We start from the raw sequence: 21398 nt of genomic DNA on the forward strand, positions 1-21398 counted from the left end.
CATCTTTATCTGTCTTACGTTAACTCCTTATAGTCACATACACCATTACCCACTGATCCTGGTAACCACTAATTCTCCATCTTGATAATTTGGCATTTGTGAATGTTTTATAAATGGGCTCATACGGTATGTAAACTTTTGAGATTGTCTTTTTCTGTTCAGCATAATACTTTTAATACCCATACAGGTTGTTGCATGTATCAAGTTTCTTTTTTATTTTATTATTTAGCTGTGTAAAGTTTCAAGAGAGTAACGATAAAACCCAGCTCATCTTTGGTTCAGTGACCAACATACCAGCAAAGGAGCAGCACCAGTGGAGGTAATGTAGGCACATTCGAGAAGTTGACAATTACGCTTCATCAGATTTTTCAGTCAAAAAATCTGTTAATTTGCTCAGATTGGGAAATACATTTTTTGTCTTTTTTTTTTTTTTTTTAAGAAAATAGACACCATGCTGGTCTTGGAAGGCAGTGGAAACCTGGTGCTATACACAGGAGTGGTTCGGGTAAGCAATAAGTAGCACTTCATGCCTTTAGTAGGACTTCAGGCTGCCTGCATGAATATTTGTAATGTTACTTTAGATTGATATTTTAAATTTGTTATGTTCCTGTCTGCACAATTTGGCAGAAGAATTTTGTTAATAATTCTCAGTGAAGCTTCCCATTTAGGTGGGTCCTAATTTGGAGGGCTATGGCTCACTGCTATTAAATGCATTTGTACTCTAAACCTGTCACAGATGGGAAACCTTCAATGAGTATAGGTAGATTTTTTTTTTTTTTAAGTTAAAGTAGTTTTGACATTGAAGCATGGGTACCTTTGGTAAGTACTAAAGTTTTGGTAAAGTTTCACTATATTAAATGTGGTATATGTTAGCTGTATTTTTTTTTTTTTTGATGGAGTCTCGCTCTGTTGCCCAGGGTGATCTCGGCTCACTGCAAGCTCCGCCTCCCGGGTTCACACTATTCTCCTGCCTCAGCCTCCCGGGTAGCTGGGACTACTGGCGCCCGCCACCAAGCCTGGCTAATTTTTTGTATTTTTAGTAGAGATGGGGTTTCACCGTGTTAGCCAGGGTGGTCTTGATCTCCTGACCTCGTGATCCACCCGCCTCGGCCTCCCAAAGTGCTGGGATCACAGGCGTGATCCACTGCGCCCAGCTGTTAGCTGTATTTTTTTAACATTTGTGAAATGTACATAGAGAATATACATTTTACAAATTTAAATTATGAAATTTAAATACATACAATTTGAATAATAATAATGAAGTGAATATTCATCTACCCAGTACTCTGGTTAAGAAATAGAATATTGCCAGTATCCTTATTTTTATTACATTCTTTTCTGATTGCATCCTATCTTCCCCTGCCCTCGAGATAGACAGAATCCTGATTTTGTGATAAATCAGTTGTTTGTATTACTAGTTTTTACAGTTATGTATGTATCACTAAATAATGCATTATTTAGTTTTCCTTGTTTTTGAATTTTTATATAAAAAATACCATGTACTCGCCTCTGATGTACTTATTTTGCTCAACATTATATGTGTTTTAGATTTGTCTGTGTTGATGCGTGTGTTGTTTACTCATTCAGTGTGATGTATATATTTAACAGTATTCCATCGTACCTCGTTTTGTGCTTTGCTTTATTGTACTTCACAGATACTGCATTTTTTTTTTACAGATTGAAGGTTTGTGGCAACTTCGTGTTGAGCAAGTCTGTTGGTGCCATTTTTCCAGCAGCATGTGCTCATTTTGTGTCACTGTTTCAAATATTGATAATTCTTGCAATATTTCAAACCTTTTTGTTATTAGTTTATCTGTTATGGTGACCTGTGATCAGTGGTCTTTGATGTTATTATTGGAATTCTTTTGGGGCACCACGAACTGTGCCCATATAAGATGAGGAACTTAATCGATAAATGTTTTGTGTGGTCTGCCTGATCATTTGACCCCTTTCCTGTCTCTCTCTCTCCTCCTGCCTCACTATATCCTGAGACAAAACAATATTGAAATTAGACCAATTAGTAACCCTCTAATGGCCTCTAAGTTTTCAAATGAAGGGAAGAATCACAAGTTTCTCACTTTACATCAAAAACTAGAAATGATTAAGCTTAGTGAGGAAGGCGTGTTGAAAGCTGAGATAGGTTGAGAGCCAGACCACCTGTGCACAAGAGCTAACTTGTGCATGCAGAGGAAAAGCTCTCGAAGGAAATTAAAAGTGCTATTTCAGTGAACATGGCAACTGATAAAGCGAAACAGCCTTATCGCTGATATGAAGAAAGTTTTAGTGTCTGGACAGAAGATCAAACCAGCCATAACATTCCCTTATGCTGAAGTCGAATCCACAGCAAGGCCCTAACTCTCTTCAATTCTGTGACGGCCAAGAAAGGTGAAGAAGCTGCAGACGAAAAGTTGTAAGCTAACAGAGGTTGATTCTTGAGGTTTAAGGAAAAAAGCCCTCCCCATAACACAAAAGTGCAAGGTGAAGCAGCATGTGCTGATGTAGAAGCTGCTAAGATAATTGTTGCAGGTGGCTACACTAAACAGATTTTCAGTGTGGATGAAACAGCTTTCTGTTGGAAGAAGATGCCATCTAGGACTTTCATAACCTGAGAGGAGAAGTCAGTGCCTGGCTTCGAAGGACAGTCTGACCCTCTTGTTAGGGGCTAATGCAGCTGGTGACTTAAAGTTGAAGCCCGTGCTCATTTACCATTCCAAAAATCTTAGGGCCCTTAAGAATTATACCAAGTCTGCTCTGCCTGGGCTCTATAAATGGAGCGACAAAGACTGGATGGCAGCACACCTGTTTATAGCATGGTTTACTGAATGTGTCAAGCCCACTGTTGAGACGTATTGCTCAGAAAAAAGATTCCTTTCAAAATATTACTGCTCATTGACAGTGCACCTGGTCATCTAAGAGCTCTGAGGGAGATGTACAGGAGATGAATGTTGTTTTCATGCCTGCTGACACATCTGTTCTGCAGCCTGTGAAGGAGTAATTTTGACTTTCAAGTCTTACTATGAAATACATTACTTAACTAGAGCTGCCATAGATAGTGATTCCTCTAAGAGATCTGGCAAAGTCCATTGAAAACCTTCTGGGCCGGGTGCGGCAGCTCATGCCTGTAATCCTAGCACTTTGGGAGGCCGAGGCAGGTGGATCACGACGTCAGGAGATCGAGACCATCCTGGCTAACACAGTGAAACCCTGTGTCTACTAAAAGTACAAAAAATTAGCCGGGCGTGGTGGCGTGTGCCTGTAGTTCCAGCTACTTGGGAGGCTGAGGCAGGAGACTGGCGTGAACCCAGGAGGCAGAGCTTGCAGTGAGCCGAGATTGTGCCACTGCACTCCAGCCTGGGCAACAGAGGGAGACTCTATCTCAAAAAAAAAAAAAAAAACCTTCTGGAAAGTATTCACCTTTCTAGATGCCATTAAGAATATTCATGATTCATGGGAGGAGGACAAAATATCAACATAAACAGGAATTTGGAAGAAGTTGATTCCAACCCTCATGGGTGACTTTGAGGGGCTCAAAACTTCAGTGGAGGAAGTCACTGCAGATGTGGTGGAAATAGCAAGAGAATTAGAATTAGAAGTAGAGCCTGAAGATGTGACTAAATTGCCAAGATCTTATGATTAAACCTGAACAGAATTGCCAAACTTGAACAGAATTGCCAAAATCTTATGATCAAACTTGAAGAGTTGCTTCTTCTGGATTAGCAAAGAAAGTGGGAACATACAGAAAACAAATATTAAATGGCAGATTTAAATACCACTAGGCCACTAATTAAATACAATGGTCTAACACAAATAACAGAGACTAGCAGAAGAGATTAGAAAGTACAGCCCAACTATATATGTTGGTTATAAGAAGTGTTCTTCAAATATAATGACATAGGTAAGTTAAAGGCTGGAAAGAAGATATATTATGCAAACAGTAATCAAAAGATAGCTGGAGTCGCTATAAAGTGGGGAAAAAAAAACGACCAGGAACAAAGAGACTTTAAAGGGCCAAATCACCAAGAAGGCACCCTTGAGTATTTTGTAAATGTCAGTTCATTCCATTTGGTTGATAATGTTGTTCATGTCCTCTCCATCCTTGGCAATTTCTTTTCTCTTCTGTTTTTTTTGATACAGTATCTCGTTCTGTTACTCAGGCTGGAGTGCAGTGGTGGGATCACAGCTCACTGCACCCATGACCTCCTGACTCAAGCGATCCTCCCACCTCAGCCTGCCACAGTGCTGGGATATTACAGACATGAGCCACCACATCCAGCCTGGCAAACTTTTTATGTAGGAGTTCAGACAAGTATCTTAGCCTCTATGGGCCACATGCAGTCTCTGTTACATATTTGTCTTCTGTTTTATTTTTTCCTTAACCATTTAAGTACATAAAACCTATTCTTAGCTCACTGACTGTACAAAAACAGGATACAAGCCAGATTTGGTCATGGAACATGGTTTGCTGACCAAGGATCTAAATGGATGCAGAGAAATCATTTGATAAAATCAAATATCCGTGATTAAAAAAAATCCTCAGCATCTAGAAATAGAAGGGGACTTCCTCAAATAGACGAGGGACATTCAAAATTTTCACTGTGCCTCCTGATGAGGAGGAAGGGACGGCCATGACTTTTTTCATGGTGTTTGTAAAGAGTAGGGCAGATATAGTGAAAAGTTTCTGCCCTGGTTGGTCATTCTTTTCCCAACACTTTGGCTGGAAAGAGTAAGATTTTCTTAGGGCATGTTTTGTCTGTGAACGTTGGCATGTCTGTGTTATAGGCACTTTGAAAGCCTGAGGCCTGGTTATGTAAGGAGTCAAAAAGACCAGAAACCTAGGGAATTCATCATTAGGTCATTCCTGGGTCTCAGGTTACTAGCCAGTTTGTCTTCTTTTCTTCACTTTTTCAGAATCTTCTGTTAGTTGCATTATAAATTTATTCAGTTTTTTTTTTCTTTTTGGTGATTAATGAGGGAATAGCATGGTATGTGCTTATTCCATCTTTTCGTAAATTAGGGGTTTGAGATAGCTTTTTAAAAATTATGCATAATTAGTTCTCACTGTTATTTTTGTTTTTTAAGCCTAAGGATTTTATTGGGGCAACTTCTGTTATTTTTGTTAGCTTTTGAGTAGTGTGTTAACATGAATATGTACATTGTTAAGATCTCATTTTAGTTCTGAGCATCTCCTTTTTAGTCTTACCAAGTTTTCAGCCTGTACAGATGTGAATTTCTGTTTTTGCTAAGTACCCTACAGATAGCCAAAATAAGGAGTGGTTAGCACGGATTGTCAACTCATTCTTTTTTTTTTTTTTTTGAGACAGAGTTTCTTTCTTGTTGCCTGGGCTGGAGTGCAGTGGCGTGATCTCGGCTCACTGCAAGTTCCGCCTGCCGGGTTCACACCATTCTCCTGCCTCAGCCTCAGAGTAGCTGGGACTACAGGTGCCTGCCACCATGCCCGGCTAATTTTTTTTTTTTAATTTTTAGTAGAGATGGGGTTTCACTGTGTTAGGCAGGATGCTCTTGAACTCCTGACCTTGTGATCCGCCCGCCTCAGCCTCCCAAAGTGTTAGGATTACAGGCGTGAGCCACCGCACCCAGCCGCTGTTCTTACTGTCTTTATGACCAATAAGGTAGAAGAGTACATAGTGTACAGATTTTTATATAATGTGTTGACTATATTAACATTCCTCTCCCTGCCTTCCAAAAAAGTCTTCAGTAATGAAGAGAAGGAATCCAACCAAGAGAAATTATACCAAGGTATGAGAGGTCTAGGTGGGCAGATGGCTTCAGCCCAGAAGTTCAAGACCAGCCTGGATAACATGGTGAAACCCTGTCTCTACCAAAAAATACAAAATTAACCAGGCATAGTGGCATGTGCCTGTAGTTCCAGCTACTCGGGAGGCTGAAGTGGGAGGATCACTTGAGCCTGGTAGGTTGAGGCTGCAGTGAGCTGAGATCATGCCACTGTACTCCAGCCACAGGGAAAGAGTGAGATCTTATCTCAAAAAAAAAAGAAAAGAAATTATACCAACATATTTACAGTTGGATAGTGGAATTCAATAGATTATTGACATTTGAATTGTTTCTTTGCTGTGTTTGGTGAGCATCAACTTAGAAATATCAAAAGAAATATATGTTTACATTCCTTAACATTTTATTTAAGGATGTGATGCATTAAAGGCAGTTTTTTTTTTCCACATGTTTTTATTGCTTAAAGGTGGGAAAGGTTTTTATTCCTGGATTGCCAGCTCCCTCTCTGACGATGTCCAACACAATGCCTCGGCCCAGTACTCCACTAGATGGCGTTAGTACTCCAAAGCCTCTTAGTAAACTTGGATCATTGGACGAGGTAAGAAAAGGACCAGGTGTTGCCAAAAAGTTACCATTTTTTAAAGAAGTTTGGTTAAACATTAGTTCTTTCCATGGTTAACTTAATTTTAGTTTCTACTTGCAGAATAAATGTTTTCAAACAGAAGTGATTCAGTTAACATACACTGACCTCCCTTGTGATGTATGTGATACTTTTTGAAGGTGCTGGAGAGATGGAAATGATACATTCTTTTCCATCTAGGGATCTCACAATTGTGTGGAGTTGATGTACTGTCTGCATAAGAAATTAGAATTTAAGAAAGACTCATGACTCAGTAATGTGGAAAAGAGAGTACCATCGTTGATTGACTGATGGGAAGATACCATCCAATGGGAGGCCATGGCAAAATCAAAGCCTCATCTCTGAGAGACATGTCCGTCTTCGTTTGGACCTTGGGGTTGAGTAGGATATCTGTTGGTAGAAAGGAGCATTCAGGGCAAGGAGAAACCACACAGGCACAGGCAGGAAGGCCAGATAATGCGGAACATTTTTTAATGGATATTTGTATCTTCATCTCCTAGTCATAAGGACTCAATAAATCTGTAGAATAAATACTTATAAAAGTACAAGTAGTCTGTAGGGTGAGGCAGGATAGGGTTTGGATAACAATAATAACCTTTTTTGAGCATTTTCTATGTGCTAGGCATTGTTCTCAGTGCTTTATTAGTATTAATTATTTCCTTAGAACAGCTTTATTGAGAAGATAGTACTATGATTCTTTTTTTTACAAATGAGATAGAGGTTACAAATGAAATAAACCTACTAAGTGGTAGAACTGGGATTTACACTCTTACCAATGTGCTCTTAAAGGGAGAAAGGATGAAAAGGTGGTTTTCTTCTGAATGCAATTGACAGGGCATTACAGGATTTTGAGAAAGGAGTTACGAGGTTTTGGATCTGTGTTGTAAATAGGTGTATTTTGGGATTAAAGATAAGGAGACCAGTTAGCCTCCAAGTGAGGTTGTCTGTGTCAGTTTAAGAAGTATGAGAGGGTCTGAGCTAGGGCAGTATATGTGTGGAAAGGAGGGATTAATATGAGAGGCCTTGAGAGGTGGAAATGAGTTTGTCAGCTGATTGGTTTTGTGCTGCTGGGCTGGGGAAAGGTGATGTGGAACGAGGCTCCGAATTCTCTGAACGACCTGGGAAGGTACCTGGATTTACCAAGTTAGGAAGCCTGGAGAAAAGTGGTTTGTATTTAAAGGACATGTGAGTGTGGATGTTTAGGGACGGTTCAAAGGGAAGGTTAGTGCTATCAGTTGTATTTGATAATGTCTATGTCTTCATTATATTTTTAAACATGTGCCACATTGAATTTTTTTTCCTTCAAACCAGCACATTTGCAGAACATTGAAAGGGGGAACTGGAGAAGTGTCAGAGTGTTTTGTGTGATTTGGAAGAATTTCTTTTATAATGGAAAATGGTTTCCAACTTTTTTAGAATTCTATAAGCCTGGTAATAGTGCCTTTTTGATAGGTGTAAGGTCATGGAAATGATAGTCTAACACATTGGCTGATGGCTTTTCCACTTCTCTGGAAGATTTTGCTAGTAGACTTAGAGCCCGGACCAGTGGAGCTGAATTTTTCCTGGTGACTTTTAGAGTAGAATCTGGAATAGAATAAATACATCTTAGTCTTGATTGTCAGTGTTGACAAGATATTCACTTAGAGATATATAAATTGAATTAAAGGAATCAAAAAAGGATCAGTGGTCATGACTAGAGATTAAGATTGGAAGCATCTGCATGTAGATAGTAACTAAGACCATTTAAATTTTTTGTTTGCATATCTGCAGTTAAGCAAATAAATGCTGTTCCTGTATTTTTGAATAAATAATTGCCTATAGGGGAAATACCACTAAATACTGGTCTCATTTGTTGGCTTTTTCATTACTGTCCTTTCTTCCTGGGCTCTTAGTTCCTCAGCTGCCTCAAATCACAGTTTAGTCTTTTTTTTTTTTTTTTTTTTTTGAGATGGAGTCTTGCCCTGTCATCCAGGCTAGAGTACAGTGGGGCAATCTCACTGTACTGCAACCTCCACCTCCTGGATTCAAGCGATTCTCCTGCCTCAGCCTCCCAAATAGCTGGGACTACAGGCACCCGCCACCACACCTGGCTAATTTTTGTATTTTTAGTAGAGATGGGGTTTCACCATGTTGGCCAGGCTGGTCTTGAACTCTTGACCTCAAGTGATCCGCCCGCCTCAGCCTCCCAAAGTGTTGGATTACAGGCGTGAGCCACGGCGCCCGGCGGGCAAGACACCCTCAGAGCACAGGGTGCTGCCAAGAGCCCAGCCGAGTGCAGCTCGAGCGCCGACGTCGCCAACGTTGCACACACTGCTGACGCAGTACACAAGTTCGTCACAGTGGTCCTCCGCCGGCGACGCCGCTGCGTCAGTGGCTTTCAGGCGCTTTCGTCTTGGAATTGGCGACTGCTGCGGCGCTGAGCGCTGGTTTCACGCGTCTCGGGAGCCAGGTTGGCGGTGCGATGAGGCGCAGCAAGGCCTACGAGTGGTACGTCCCCTCGATGCAGGGCTCCGCCCCGTCGCCTCGAAAGGTGAGTGGGTCTCGAAGAGACCGACGGCCTCCACCCGGCCGGGCGGCGGCGGCGGCGGTGGACTCTCGACCCGGCCGGGCGGCGGCGGCGGCGGTCTCTGGACCCGGCCGGGCGGCGGCGGCGGCGGTCTCTCGACCCGGCCGGGCGGCGTCGGCGGCGGTCTCTCGACCCGGCCGGGCGGCGGCGGCGGCGGTCTCTCGACCCGGCCGGGCGGCGGCGGCGGCGGTCTCTCGACCCGGCCGGGCGGCGGCGGCGGCGGTCTCTCGACCCGGCCGGGCGGCGGCGGCGGCGGTCTCTGGACCCGGCCGGGCGGCGGCGGCGGCGGCGGTGGACTCTCGACCCGGCCAGGCGGCGGCGGCGGCGGTCTCTGGACCCGGCCGGGCGGCGGCGTTGGCGGCGGTGGTCTCTCGACCCGGTCGGGCGGCGTCGGCGTCGGCGGCGGCCTCTGGACCCGGCCGGGCGGCGGCGGCGGCGGCGGTGGTCTCTCGACCCGGCCGGGCGGCGACGGCCTGGATGGCTCAGGCGTCATGGTTCCCGACGGGCGCTGCTCCCTGGCGCGCTCTGTTGAGGCGCCGGCCGGCTAGCGCAGTCCTGTGGGCGGCGTGGCGCTTGCAAGCGCAGGAAGAGTCCTGGGGGGACCGCGGTGGGCGGGAGACCTTTGGGGCCAGCGCTTCTTCTTTCTCCCAGCTTGTTCCCGACGGTGCTCGCTCCTGGGCCCGTCCTGGCCCGGGCTTTCTGGCCGATTTCTCTTGGGAACAGTGGAGTAAGTTACAGTCTGTTCCTCCAGAGAAGGATAGATATCTACTTGTACGTTGTAATTTCAACGTACCAGAATTAAATAGAATTAAAGGTGTGACCAAGTGCACCCAGCTTATTTATGATGTTGATGATGATGATGATGATGTTTGGGAGATGGAGTCTCTGTCGCCCAGGCTGGAGTGCAGTGGCACGATCTCAGCTGACTGCAACCTCTGGCTCACTGCAACCTCCACCTCCTGGGTTCAACTGATTTTTGTGCCTTAGCCTCCCGAGTAGCTGGGATTACAGGCACCCGCCATCATGCCTGGCTAATTTTTCTATTTTTGTAGAGACGGGGTTTCACCATGTTAGCCAGGCTGGTCTCAAACTCCTGACCTCAGGTGATCCGCCCACTTCGGCCTCCCAAAGTGCTGGGATTACAGGCATGAGCCGCTGCACCCAGCTCTATTTTTTGTTTTGTGATAGGAAATTATAAAACATGGAATTATGCATTTGTCAGGCTTTAACTACTTTTGAAAAAATGTTGGAAAATATTTCTGTATGAAACATAAAACAACTTTTAATTTTTTTTTAGGAGACAATGAAAGGATTCTATTTTGCAAAGCTGTATTATGAAGCTAAAGAATATGATCTTGCTAAAAAGTAAGTACAAACCGTAATGTATTCTTTTTTTTTAAATCAATGCCTTTTCTCATTTTCTTCTTTGAAATAGGTAAAAATATGTTCTTAGTAGTTCTTCCTAAGTGTATTCTGGAATAAGGGATTTATCACTCAGACTGATGCTAAGGACCAGCCTAGATTCCATTGAGATTGAAACTGCAATTAGTGTTTTCTGCATGCTGCTGCTTTATACCAAGGGCAAGAAATTGTTTGGCTTAAAACACTTTTTCTAAAAATTGTCTTCTGTTGGAGTAAAAGAGAACCATGCCTATATCTTAATTTGTTTTTGGTTAGATATCTGATACCTTAATCAGATGGAAAATAGCAATGAATAAAAAACTAAACTGTAATTGTAAGGCAGGAGAATAGCTTGTATAAAAGATCTTTAATTGACACAATATGTGATGCTCTAAGGCTCTATCCTAGGGATAAGAAGCTTGGTGATTCTGATTTCCTGGCTGGGAGTGGATTAAAGCAGGAAATTAAGAGGGAGGCAGGCTTTTTTTTTATTTTAGGCAGTATCTGTCTCTCTTGCTCAGGCAGGAGTGCAGCAGCTGGCTCCATCTTTGCTCACTGTAACCTCTGCCTTCTGGGCTCAAGCGACCTTCCCACCTCAGCGCCCCAAGTAGCTGGGGATACAGATGCGCACCACCACGTGGACCTGGCTAAGGTTTGCATTTTTTGGTAGAGACAGGTGTCACTATGTTGCCCAGGCTAGTCTTGAACTTCTGAGCACAGCAGTCTGCCTGCCTCGGCCTCCCATAGTGTTGGGACTACAGGTGTGTGTTACTGCTCCCAGCTGGGAGGCAGGCTTTTAAAGGCATCCAAAGGAAGATGGAAATGCTGGTAAGAAAGGAAAATGGTGGTACATAAATTATGTAACTAGCAGCACTGTGACTGTTAACTCTTGTACCTTTTTACTGTGAGACTTTAATCCCTTAGTTTGGGTCTGGCCTAATTTCTCTGATGGTAATACTGTCAAGGAACCTAGAGGATATTTACTTATTTTAGTTGTTACTTGATTTGAGAAATGGAAATTTCCTGTATTTGGTACTGTAATTAGTAATTTTTCTTCTGTTCGATTTTAGCTGGATATATAGTACTGTTAGAAATTACTTTCTTGCTTAAAGGGTAAGTGTATTTCCCTTTGTTGTTTGGGAAAGTGTTGCTGTTTAGTATTTTGCATTATAACTTTAAAAATGTTTACTATAATCACTTCTAATTTATTTGCAAAACTGTTAGTGCTTTATTAAAATGTGATCAGGAAGAAAAAGCAATTGATATGTTCATTTCTTATGTGTGGATAACACTGGAGAAAAATTTGGTAAATGTGACATTTAATGGTAAAATGAGTATGTGGTCAACCCTATGTACGTGTTTTTAAGTATTACCCATTTCTTTCTATGAATACTTTTGAGTTATCTGTATGAATAGTGGTAGTTTTGAGTAACAATATAAACGAGTTTAGTGGTTGCTTTGGTTTAAGATGTATTCTTCGGTTAGCATTTAAAAGTACAGTTCTAAGTTTAATTTACTTTTGTATTACTTTTAAAAAACAGATACATATGTATTTACATTAATGTGCAACAGTGGGATCCCAGAGCTCACAGATTTCTGGGTCTTCTTTATGAATTGGAAGAAAACACAGAGAAAGCCATTGAATGTTACAGGGTAAGTTATAGGATTCAAATATAGCCTTTGCATAGCCAAACACATGATGCCCAGAGAAATGTATATAAGTAAGTCAAATATATTTTATGAATATCATAAAACAGGCATTGGTATCATAGTACAGTTATGTGACACAGCTTGGAACAGATTTAGAATTGTTTAACACCTATAAATTGTAAGTCTAACACGGTCAGAAATGGTGTTCTTTTGTGTTTTTTGCATTCAAATGACACAAATATAATTTTTATTTGATTCATTTCCAGAAAATTCCAACACACTTTTAACACCTTTGAAGTAATATGTTTTCTCTAGAAGTAGAATTTTTTAAGGGTTGGAGTGATAATTTTTAACCTTTATATATAAGTATATAAGTATATATACTCCTACATATATACATACAATTTATTTACTAATCTTTAATTTCTTTTCTGATATTAGCGTTCAGTGGAATTAAACCCAACACAAAAAGATCTTGTGTTGAAGATTGCAGAATTGCTTTGTAAAAATGATGTTACTGATGGAAGAGCAAAATACTGGGTTGAAAGAGCAGCTACTCTCTTCCCAGGAAGTCCTGCAATTTATAAACTAAAGGTAAACATACAAAACATAAAGGGAGAAAACTTAAAACATAACCATTTCTAATATTTGGAGTTTAAATTACTTTTCAATAGCAAACCTTAAGCCCAGGTGTTTGTGTTTCCTTTAACATTTTTCTTTTAAAAAGTGTATTAAAACCTTTCTGAGCATCTGCTGTCTTATTAGGCATTGTTATACTTTATAAGTGACATCTCATTTACCCTTCTGGAATAATTAATATTTTAGGGATTTTACAGTTTAGTAGCTGTAAACTAAGTAGAGCTAAGATTTACATTAAGTTCTGTCTGGTATACAATTTTTGCTTCATTAAGTGAAAATTACCTACAGGATGACAATTTAGGGATATTTTAAAGAAGAGTTTTCTAATAACTATTGTCTGAAAGTAGAAGGGATTGTATTTTGAGATAGTAAGGTCTTCAAGCAAAAGATAAAAGGTGGTTTCTCTAGTATATAAGACGTAATTACTAAAAATGGTAGGAAGTTCTTGCTAGTGTGTTGACTGGTCCTGATATTCTTTATAGAGTAAAATATAGTTTACTAAGCAACTGTTCTGGAGAAAATCTACACAAATATGTTTGGCAAACATTTAAAATGTATATTGTAATGTTTTATATATTAATGTATACTTTATTGTGTGTGTACAATATAAAATTATAAATGTATATTTGCCTTTAGCCTCCTCCTACCCCCATTGTATATGTTTCTGATAGAAATTTAAAAATTTTAATTTTGAAATAATTATAGATTTTTTTGCACAGGAAGTTGCAAAGATTGCACAGAAAGATCCTATATGCTACTTCATTTTCCCCCAATGCTTATACAGGTTGAGCATTTAAAATCCGAAATCCTAAACGCTCCAAAATCTGAAATTTTTTGAGCTCTGACATGATGCTTAAAGAAATGCTCATTGGAAAATTTTGGATTTCAGATTTTCAGATTTGGGATGCTCTGCCTGCTAAGTATCCTGCAAATATTCCAAAGTCTGAAAAAATTCAAAATCTGAAATACTTCTGGTCTCAAGCATTTTGGATAAGGGATACTCAACCTGTTTAACCCGACCAAAGCACAATATCAAAATCAGGAATTTTGACATTGGTACAATGTGTATGTATAGTTTTCTTTCATTTTATCACGTGTAGATTCATACCACCACTGCAGTCAAGATACAGAACTACTCTATTACCACAGAGATCTTCCTCATGCTGCCCCTTTTGTAGTCATGCTATTTACTTCTCTTCACTATGCCTGACCTCTGGTAACCATTAATCTATTCTCCATCTTTATACTTTGGTGATTTCAAAATGTTATGTAAATGTCATCATGAAATGTGTGACTTTTTGTTTCTTTTTTCATTGTTTTTGAGACGGAGTCTCGCTCTGTTGCCCAGGTTGGAGTTCACTGGCGCATTCTCGGCTCACTGCCACCTCCGCCTCCCAGGTTCAAGCGATTCTCCTGCCTCGGCCTTCCGGGTAGCTGGGACTACAGGCACATGTTACCATGTCCCGCTTATTTTTGTATTTTTAGTAGAAACTGGCTGGTCTCGAACTCCTGACCTCCTGTGATCTGCCCACCCCAGCCTCCCAAAGTGCTAGGATTACAGGCGTGAGCCACCGCGGCCAGCCAAGCATGTGACCTTTTGAGGTTGGCTTGTTCAGTCAGCATAATACCATTTGTGATCCATATTAAGTTTTGTATATCCATAGTTGGTTCCTTTACTTCTGAGTAGTATTTCATGGTCCACAATTTAACCATTCAGTTTTTTTATTTTTATTTTTTTGAGACAGAGTCTTGCTCTGTCGCCCATGCTGGAGTGCAGTGGTGCTATCTCGGCTCACTGCAACTTCTGCCTCCCGGGTTCTCAGGTGATCCACCCACTTCGGCCTCCCAAAGTGCTAGGATTACAGGTGTGAGCCACTGTGCCCAGCCTTAACCATTCACTTTTGAGGGGCATTTTGGTTATTTCTAGGTTTTGGCTATTGTTCAACTGCTATGAACAATCATGTCCAGATTTTTGAAGCTGAAAAAGCATTGAAGATGCTTCCAAAGATAAATATTACTGATAAGTTTTTCTCCCCAGTAATAAGCAGCTGGATTTTAAATATTAGTCTAAAACGTGAGGTCTAATTGTGCAGATTTCTTTACTCTCTTAGGTGTTATGCCTCAAACATAACTCCCATATTGGGCGTGGCAATCCAGTTAATCTGGTGTCAGTAGTGTTAAAGAACATATGTAATGGCAGGAGATTCTTTTCTTGCAGTGTAACAAGTTAGATACTTTGAAGCACTCTTTAAAGATTTTCTTTAATAACTTGAAGGCACTGTTACACCTTTCCTGTATCAGATTTTTTTTTTTTTTGGAATTGAAATCCATGAGATTTATAATTGTCATGCAAAGTAATTCCATTTCTCCTAAAATTTAAGGCTTGCTAAGGTAAACAGTTTCTGACATTTGTTTAATGAATGAGAGTATTACTGTTGAGAAGGCTTTTTCTCTCAAGTATGAGATAGAACTTTTTAAAAGCACTCATAGTGGTTTTTAAAAAAATGTTTAACATAGAGTCAAAGACTAGGGCTTTTGCAATAGGGAGAGACCAGGGTATCATCCATCTCATCCAGAAGAGGAGAAATTGATAAAGGAGAGAGGGGAATGAAATACAGAGTACTAATGGGCGGCTTGGTCTTGAGAGCTGGGGAAAGACGAGTTTAAGTAGGTAAGGTAAAATGGAATTTATATGTGATAGCATCAGGTTTCTCAGTGAAGGATGAATCTAGGTTATAAGTTGAAAGTGAGGGTCAAAGGAAGGTATGGGGAAGTTGAGGAAATAGGAGGTGTGAAGTGTCAGGGAGTGGAGAAAGTGAGTCTGTTAGTACTAAAATGGTATTTTGTTTTAGGCAGCACCAGTTTGATGGTTGAGATAATGCAAATGAAATCAGTTAGCTTGGGGTTATGATTTCCCAAATCTAAGCACACAGAAACCAGTTGGGAGGGTTCTGAGGAAAAGAGGGAATTAGTTGAAGGGATCTGTAAGCAAACAGTAATTATGGATATAAGGGATTATAGCATTTTTTGCCTGACAGAAGAAAGTGTGTGTATTTATATGTGTTTCCAGGTGTTTAAAACTTGATGATGTTATTGTCTTGAAGGGAATTTGTCATGTGGTGGAGAAGTATATTTCTGAAAGTAAGGGTATGTAGGCCCTCAGTGAGGTGGAAGAATAAGAAGGGTGGTATGGTGGTTTCAGTGGTATGACCAAAATACAGATTTTGAAGACCTGTGTCAGTGGCAAGTGGATGGTTGAGGTTGGAGTAGAGGATAACATCACTGGAGATGAGGTGATTAAGGAACTGAGTAGTCAGCCTGGGCAACACGGCAAGACCCCATCTCTACAGAACGTTAAAAAAAAGTTAGCCGGGCATGGTGGTGCATGCCTGTGGTCCTAGCTTCTTGAGAGGCTGATGGAAGAGCATCGCAAATGAGAAACGAGTGGCCACAAACCCTGCTTCCTTTCCTTGTATGTAAGTTCAGAGAGAAAAAGCCATCATGGTAGTGGGGGTTATCCTGAGATGATACTGTCTTCATTTAAGGTCAGGAGGTGATGACAGTGCTTTGAGATGATGATGAAGGTAACAGAACAGTGGGAGGAGAGGGGATGTGGGATTGAGTCAGATTTAAGGAGATACAGAGCAGTTTGAACATAAGGACCTTGTTGCTGAGGATTGACTGGGGAGGTCTAGGCTTCTGGTGGTGACTCAGACAGACAGGGATGTGTAGCAATAGTCCTGGTAGTCTCTGAAGAGAGTATGAGCTACTGCAGTAATCACAGATGCTTTTCTTCACATACAGTTCTTGAGGCTTAGTTTCTGGGTTGTAAGCAACTCTCAGAAGGGACGAATAAGGTATATAGGATGGTGTTTTTGGTGGCATCATCATAAAACTAGACATAGTGGAATGGTGCTCTTTGGGAGCATGACTTGTTTAAAATTGCACAAGTGTTACTCTAATAATTTTTCTTTTTCCCCTCTAAATAGGAACAGCTTCTAGATTGTGAAGGTGAAGATGGATGGAATAAACTTTTTGACTTGATTCAGTCAGAACTTTATGTAAGACCTGATGACGTCCATGTGAACATCCGGCTAGTGGAGGTGTATCGCTCAACTAAAAGATTGAAGGATGCTGTGGCCCACTGCCATGAGGCAGAGAGGAACATAGCTTTGCGTTCAAGTTTAGAGTGGAATTCGTGTGTTGTACAGACCCTTAAGGTAGATAAAAGCTATTGGGTCTTTACATTTCTATGTAGGCAATTAGCATACATCTTTTTGTACTAAAGCAGCAGTGCCCCGCAGGACTTAAATTTCTTTTATTTAGGTAGAACAGTTATAAAACGAAAGTTTTACCAGGATCAGTTAAATTTATAATGGGAAAATTGGGGAGATAACTATGATAAATGTATATATTTTTGGTGTTTTCATTTATAAGGTTGATGTAAAAATCAATGTAGTTTCACAAACGTGGTTGGAGTGAGAAAAGGAATTTGTAGGCATAAAATGGTTAATTTCTTAACACTTGATTAAGTTTTGTAACTTACTATTCATTCCACAAAATAGGAATATCTGGAGTCTTTACAGTGTTTGGAGTCTGATAAAAGTGACTGGCGAGCAACCAATACAGACTTACTGCTGGCCTACGCTAATCTTATGCTTCTTACGCTTTCCACTAGAGATGTGCAGGAAAGTAGAGAATTACTGGAAAGGTACGTTGACTTTGAGGAGAATGCTTTAGTATAAATTGCAGTTTTTCTTTTTGCAGTAAGTTCATTGCTCTAAACTTCTTCACTGAATCATTATTTGTATAATGTACCTAGGAGTTATAGTTAATACAGTGAACCACTAGGAGGCAATCTTATTTTTCTTCTTTTACGGGGAAGTTCTAATTGGTTTTATATGACTTTCCTTTTTAGGGAACTCTTATAGTTCAAGCTTGATTAAAATTAGCCTTATGGTTAAATACTCAGTTTTGTCATAGTCAAGCTTAAAATGAATGTTCTAACTGCTATTTCATATTTTATTTTTTAATAATAGTATAATCTTGAGTGAAAATTAAAGTTCATCTGTCATCAGATGGCTAGGTTCACATGTACTAGTATAAGCACTTAGCATCACTGGTATTTCAGAAAATACTGTTTTAGCTAAGAAACCAAATAACTCAACTATGTGATATACCTTTTTTCCTAAATTTTGATTTTGAAAACCAGTGTGTCCATTTTGAAAATAAATTCCATTGAACAAAAACATCACTTGGATTTGTATAAAGATGTTAGTTTAGAGCAGGGGTTGATTAGAACTTGTGGGCCAAATATGGCCCCTGCCTAATTTTGTTAATATTTATTGGAATGCAGCATGCCTCTGTTTATGTATTGTCTGTGGCTGCTTACATACTACAAGGTTGGAGTTGAGTGGTTGCAGCAGAGATTGTATGCCTGTAAAGCCAGATTAGTAATCTCCTCCTTTTTGTAGAAAAAGTTTACTGATTGCTAGTTTAGGCTGTCCATTTGTTTGGAAGTTAATTTATTTCCCCATCTGGTATAAGGAAAGAAGTTCATTTCACTGAGTGCAGGGAGTAGGTAATTTTCTTGAAAAAGTACATAGTGTCCTAAATTGGTAGGGTAAGAGCAGTATCTAAAAGAACTAACATAACTTTAAGATTATTTTAGAAAACATGTAGGATGTTTTATTTTGTGTTATTTGTATACTCAAATTTTTTGGTCACAAGTTCCTTTTACATTTTTCTTAAGGACATCAAAGATCTTTGTATGTGGGTTCCTTTTTTTCTTTCTTTCTTTCTTTCTTTTTTTTTTTTTTTTTTTTTTTGAGAGGGAGTCTTGCTCTGTCACCAGGCTAGAGTGCAGTGGCACGACCTTGACTCACTGTAACCTCCGCCTCCCGGGTTCAGGCGATTCTCCTGCCTCAGCCTCCCAAGTAGCTGGGACCACAGGCAGACACCACCACGCCCAGCTAATTTTTGTATTTTTAGTAGAGACGGGGTTCAGGATGGTCTCAATCTCTCTTTTTTTTTTTTTTTTTTTTTTTTTTTTTTTTTTTTTTGAGACTGAGTCTTGCTCTCGCCAGGTTGGCATGCAGTGGTGCAGTCTCAGCTCACTGCAACCTCTGCCTCCTGGGTTCAAGTGATTCTCTTGTCTCTGCCTCCTGAATAGGTGGGACTACAGGTGCCCGACACCACACCTGGCTAATTTTTTTTTTTTTTTTTTTTTTTTTTTGAGACAGAGTCTCGCTCTGTCACCCAGCCTGGAGTACAGTGGCGCAATCTTGGCTCACTGCAAGCTTCACAATTTCCTCTCAATGCTCTGAATAAGAGCTTATCCTCCTGCCTCAGGTTGTTCCCCACCAGGAAGCCCCAGGAGGGCCCTGAGGACAGCCATTGGCCCTCAAAGGGGGAGGCTCAGGAGGGGAGATGACCATGGGGATGGAGTCACTCGGGAGAATCTGGACCATGAGGGGGTGACTTGGGGGCCTGAGGGGAGGACCCTGAGGAAGATAAAAAGCTGGTGCCACCCTAGGCAGTTTCACAGTGTGGCTTAGGGCTGTGGGTGACAGATGGTTTGTCAGATCAGTTAATCAGGACTCATGGGCCCTTTGTTACCCCCCTTGTGAACCTCCCAGGTTCACGCCATTCTTCTGCCTCAGCCTCCTGAGTAGCTGGGACTACAGGCGCCCACCACCATGCTCGGCTAATTTTTTTGTATTTTTAGTAGAGACGGAGTGTCACGTTGTTAGCCAGGATGGTCTCGATCTCCTGACCTCGTGATCTGCCCTCCTCGGCCTCCCAAAGCGTTGGGATTACAGGCGTGAGCCACCGCGCCCAGCCCACACCTGGCTAATTTTTGTATTTTTAGTAGAAACAGGGTTTCATCATGTTGGCCAGGATGGTCTCGATCTTTTTTTTTTTGAGATGGAGTCTCGCTCTGTTGCCCAGGCTGGAGTGCAGTGGCGCCATCTCGGCTCACTGCAAGCTCTGTCTCCAGGGTTCACGCCATTCTCCTGCCTCAGCCTCCCGAGTAGCTGGGCCTACAGGTGCCCGCCACCACACCCAGCTAATTTTTTGTATTTTTAGTAGAGATGGGGTTTCACTGTGTTAGCCAGGATGGTCTTGATATCCTGACCTTGTGATCCGCCTGCCTCAGCCTCCCAAAGTGCTGGGATTACAGGCATGAGCCACCGCGCCCGGCTGGTCTCGATCTCTTGACCTCTTGATCCGTCTACCTTGGCCTCCCAAAGTACTGGAAGGTCTCAATCTCTTGACGTCGTGATCCGCCTGCCTTGGCCTTCCAAAGTGCTGGGATTGCAGGTCTGAGCCACTGCACCCGGCCGTATGTGGGTTATTTCTGTCAGTGTTTATTACATTAGAAATTAAAACAAATTAAAAATGTAATAAGCCCTATTGTGTGTTAATAATTATAGCTTTTTTTTTTTTTTTTTTTTTTTTTTTTTGAGACGGAGTTTTGCTCTTGTTGCCCAGGCTAGAGTGCAACAGTGTGATCTCGGATCACTGCAACCTCTGCTTCCCAGGTTCAAGCGATTCTCCTGCCTCAGCCTCCCAAGTAGCTGGAATTACAGGTGCTCACCACCACGCCTGGCTAATTTTTTGTATTTTTAGTAGAGATAGGGTTTCACCATGTTGGCTAGGCTGGTCTTGAACTCCTGACCTCAGGTGATCCACCCGCCTCAGCCTCCCAAAGTGCTGGAATTACATGTGTGAGCCACCGCACAGGGCCAATAATAGCATTTTTTATGAAAAATAATTATTTTCCAACAGCAAAAAAGTAGTCAGAAAAGTGTCATTGTTTTTGCATTTTTGAAAATCTTTTTAATGTCTCGCTTAATAGAACATAGCTAGATTCTCATTTACTTCCTCTGTCAGTCTGTAAAACTATTACATGTCATGAAGCCTCTAGAAAACTCAGCTCAGCGGGTCGCGGTGGCTCAGGCCTGTAATCCCAGCACTTTGGGAGGCCGAGGCAGGTGGATCACGAAGTCAGGAGATCGAGACCATCCCAGCTAACAATGGTGAAACCTTGTCTCTACTAAAAATACAAAAAATTAGCCGGGCATGTTGGTACGCGCCTATAGTCCCAGCTGCTCAGGAGGCTGAGGCAGAAGAATCGCTTGAACCTGGCAGTCAGAGGTTGCAGTAAGCCAAGATTGTGCCACTGCACTCCAGCCTTGTGACAGAGTGAGATTCTGTCTCCAAAAACAAAAACAAAAAAACTCAGCTCTACATACATGAGAAAATGAGTACATAAAATATACATTTTTTTTGGTATTATTGTAAAAGTAATTTTAACTTCATGGATCCCCTGAAGGGGTTTTTGAGCACCCTCAGAGATCTTTAGACCTCACTTGCTCTGGTTGCTTTATTGTAAGCCACTTTAAAATCATGCTTCACGTTTAAGTGTTTGCTTTTTGCTTTTACTTTTCTTCCAAAGTGAGGATTTGGAGAAACATTAGGATTTAGAAGAACTAATTTAGAATATAGATTACAAATAATAGGCCAGGCATAGTGGCTCATGCCTGTAATCCCGGCACATTGGTAAGCTGAGGCGGGCGGATCGTGAGGTCAGGAGTTCGAGACCAGCCTGGCCAACATAGTAAAACCCTGTCTCTACTAAAAATATAAAAAAAGTTTAGCGGGGCATGGTGGCAGGTTCCTGTAATCCCAGCTACTCAGGAGGCTGAGTCAGGAGAATCACTTGAACCTGGGAGGTGGAGGTTGCAG

At 41.3% G+C, this 21398-nt stretch overlaps 1 protein-coding gene across 13 annotated transcripts in view; it reads left to right on the top strand.

Annotated features, from left to right (window-relative positions):
* The first annotated feature begins 229 nt into the window (after positions 1–229).
* Positions 230–21398, top strand: part of LOC129135439 (RANBP2-like and GRIP domain-containing protein 5/6) — a 78010-nt gene continuing 56841 nt past the window's right edge. For 4 of the 13 annotated variants that reach the window (XR_008546490.2, XM_054678704.1, XM_054678703.1 and 1 more), the window contains exons 1-8: positions 230–319; positions 440–505; positions 6218–6349; positions 10255–10322; positions 11900–12011; positions 12450–12602; positions 16637–16867; positions 17213–17358. Coding sequence is in view for 10 of the 13 variants with exons in the window: in XM_054678704.1 (XP_054534679.1) it covers positions 452–505; positions 6218–6349; positions 10255–10322; positions 11900–12011; positions 12450–12602; positions 16637–16867; positions 17213–17358 (896 nt within the window). In the remaining 3 variants the exon portion in view is untranslated. The other 9 variants (XR_008546491.2, XR_008546492.2, XM_054678707.2 and 6 more) reach the window with 8 other exon arrangements.

Source organism: Pan troglodytes, chromosome 12 (genome assembly GCF_028858775.2).
Source record: "Pan troglodytes isolate AG18354 chromosome 12, NHGRI_mPanTro3-v2.0_pri, whole genome shotgun sequence".
NCBI lineage: Eukaryota > Metazoa > Chordata > Mammalia > Primates > Hominidae > Pan > Pan troglodytes.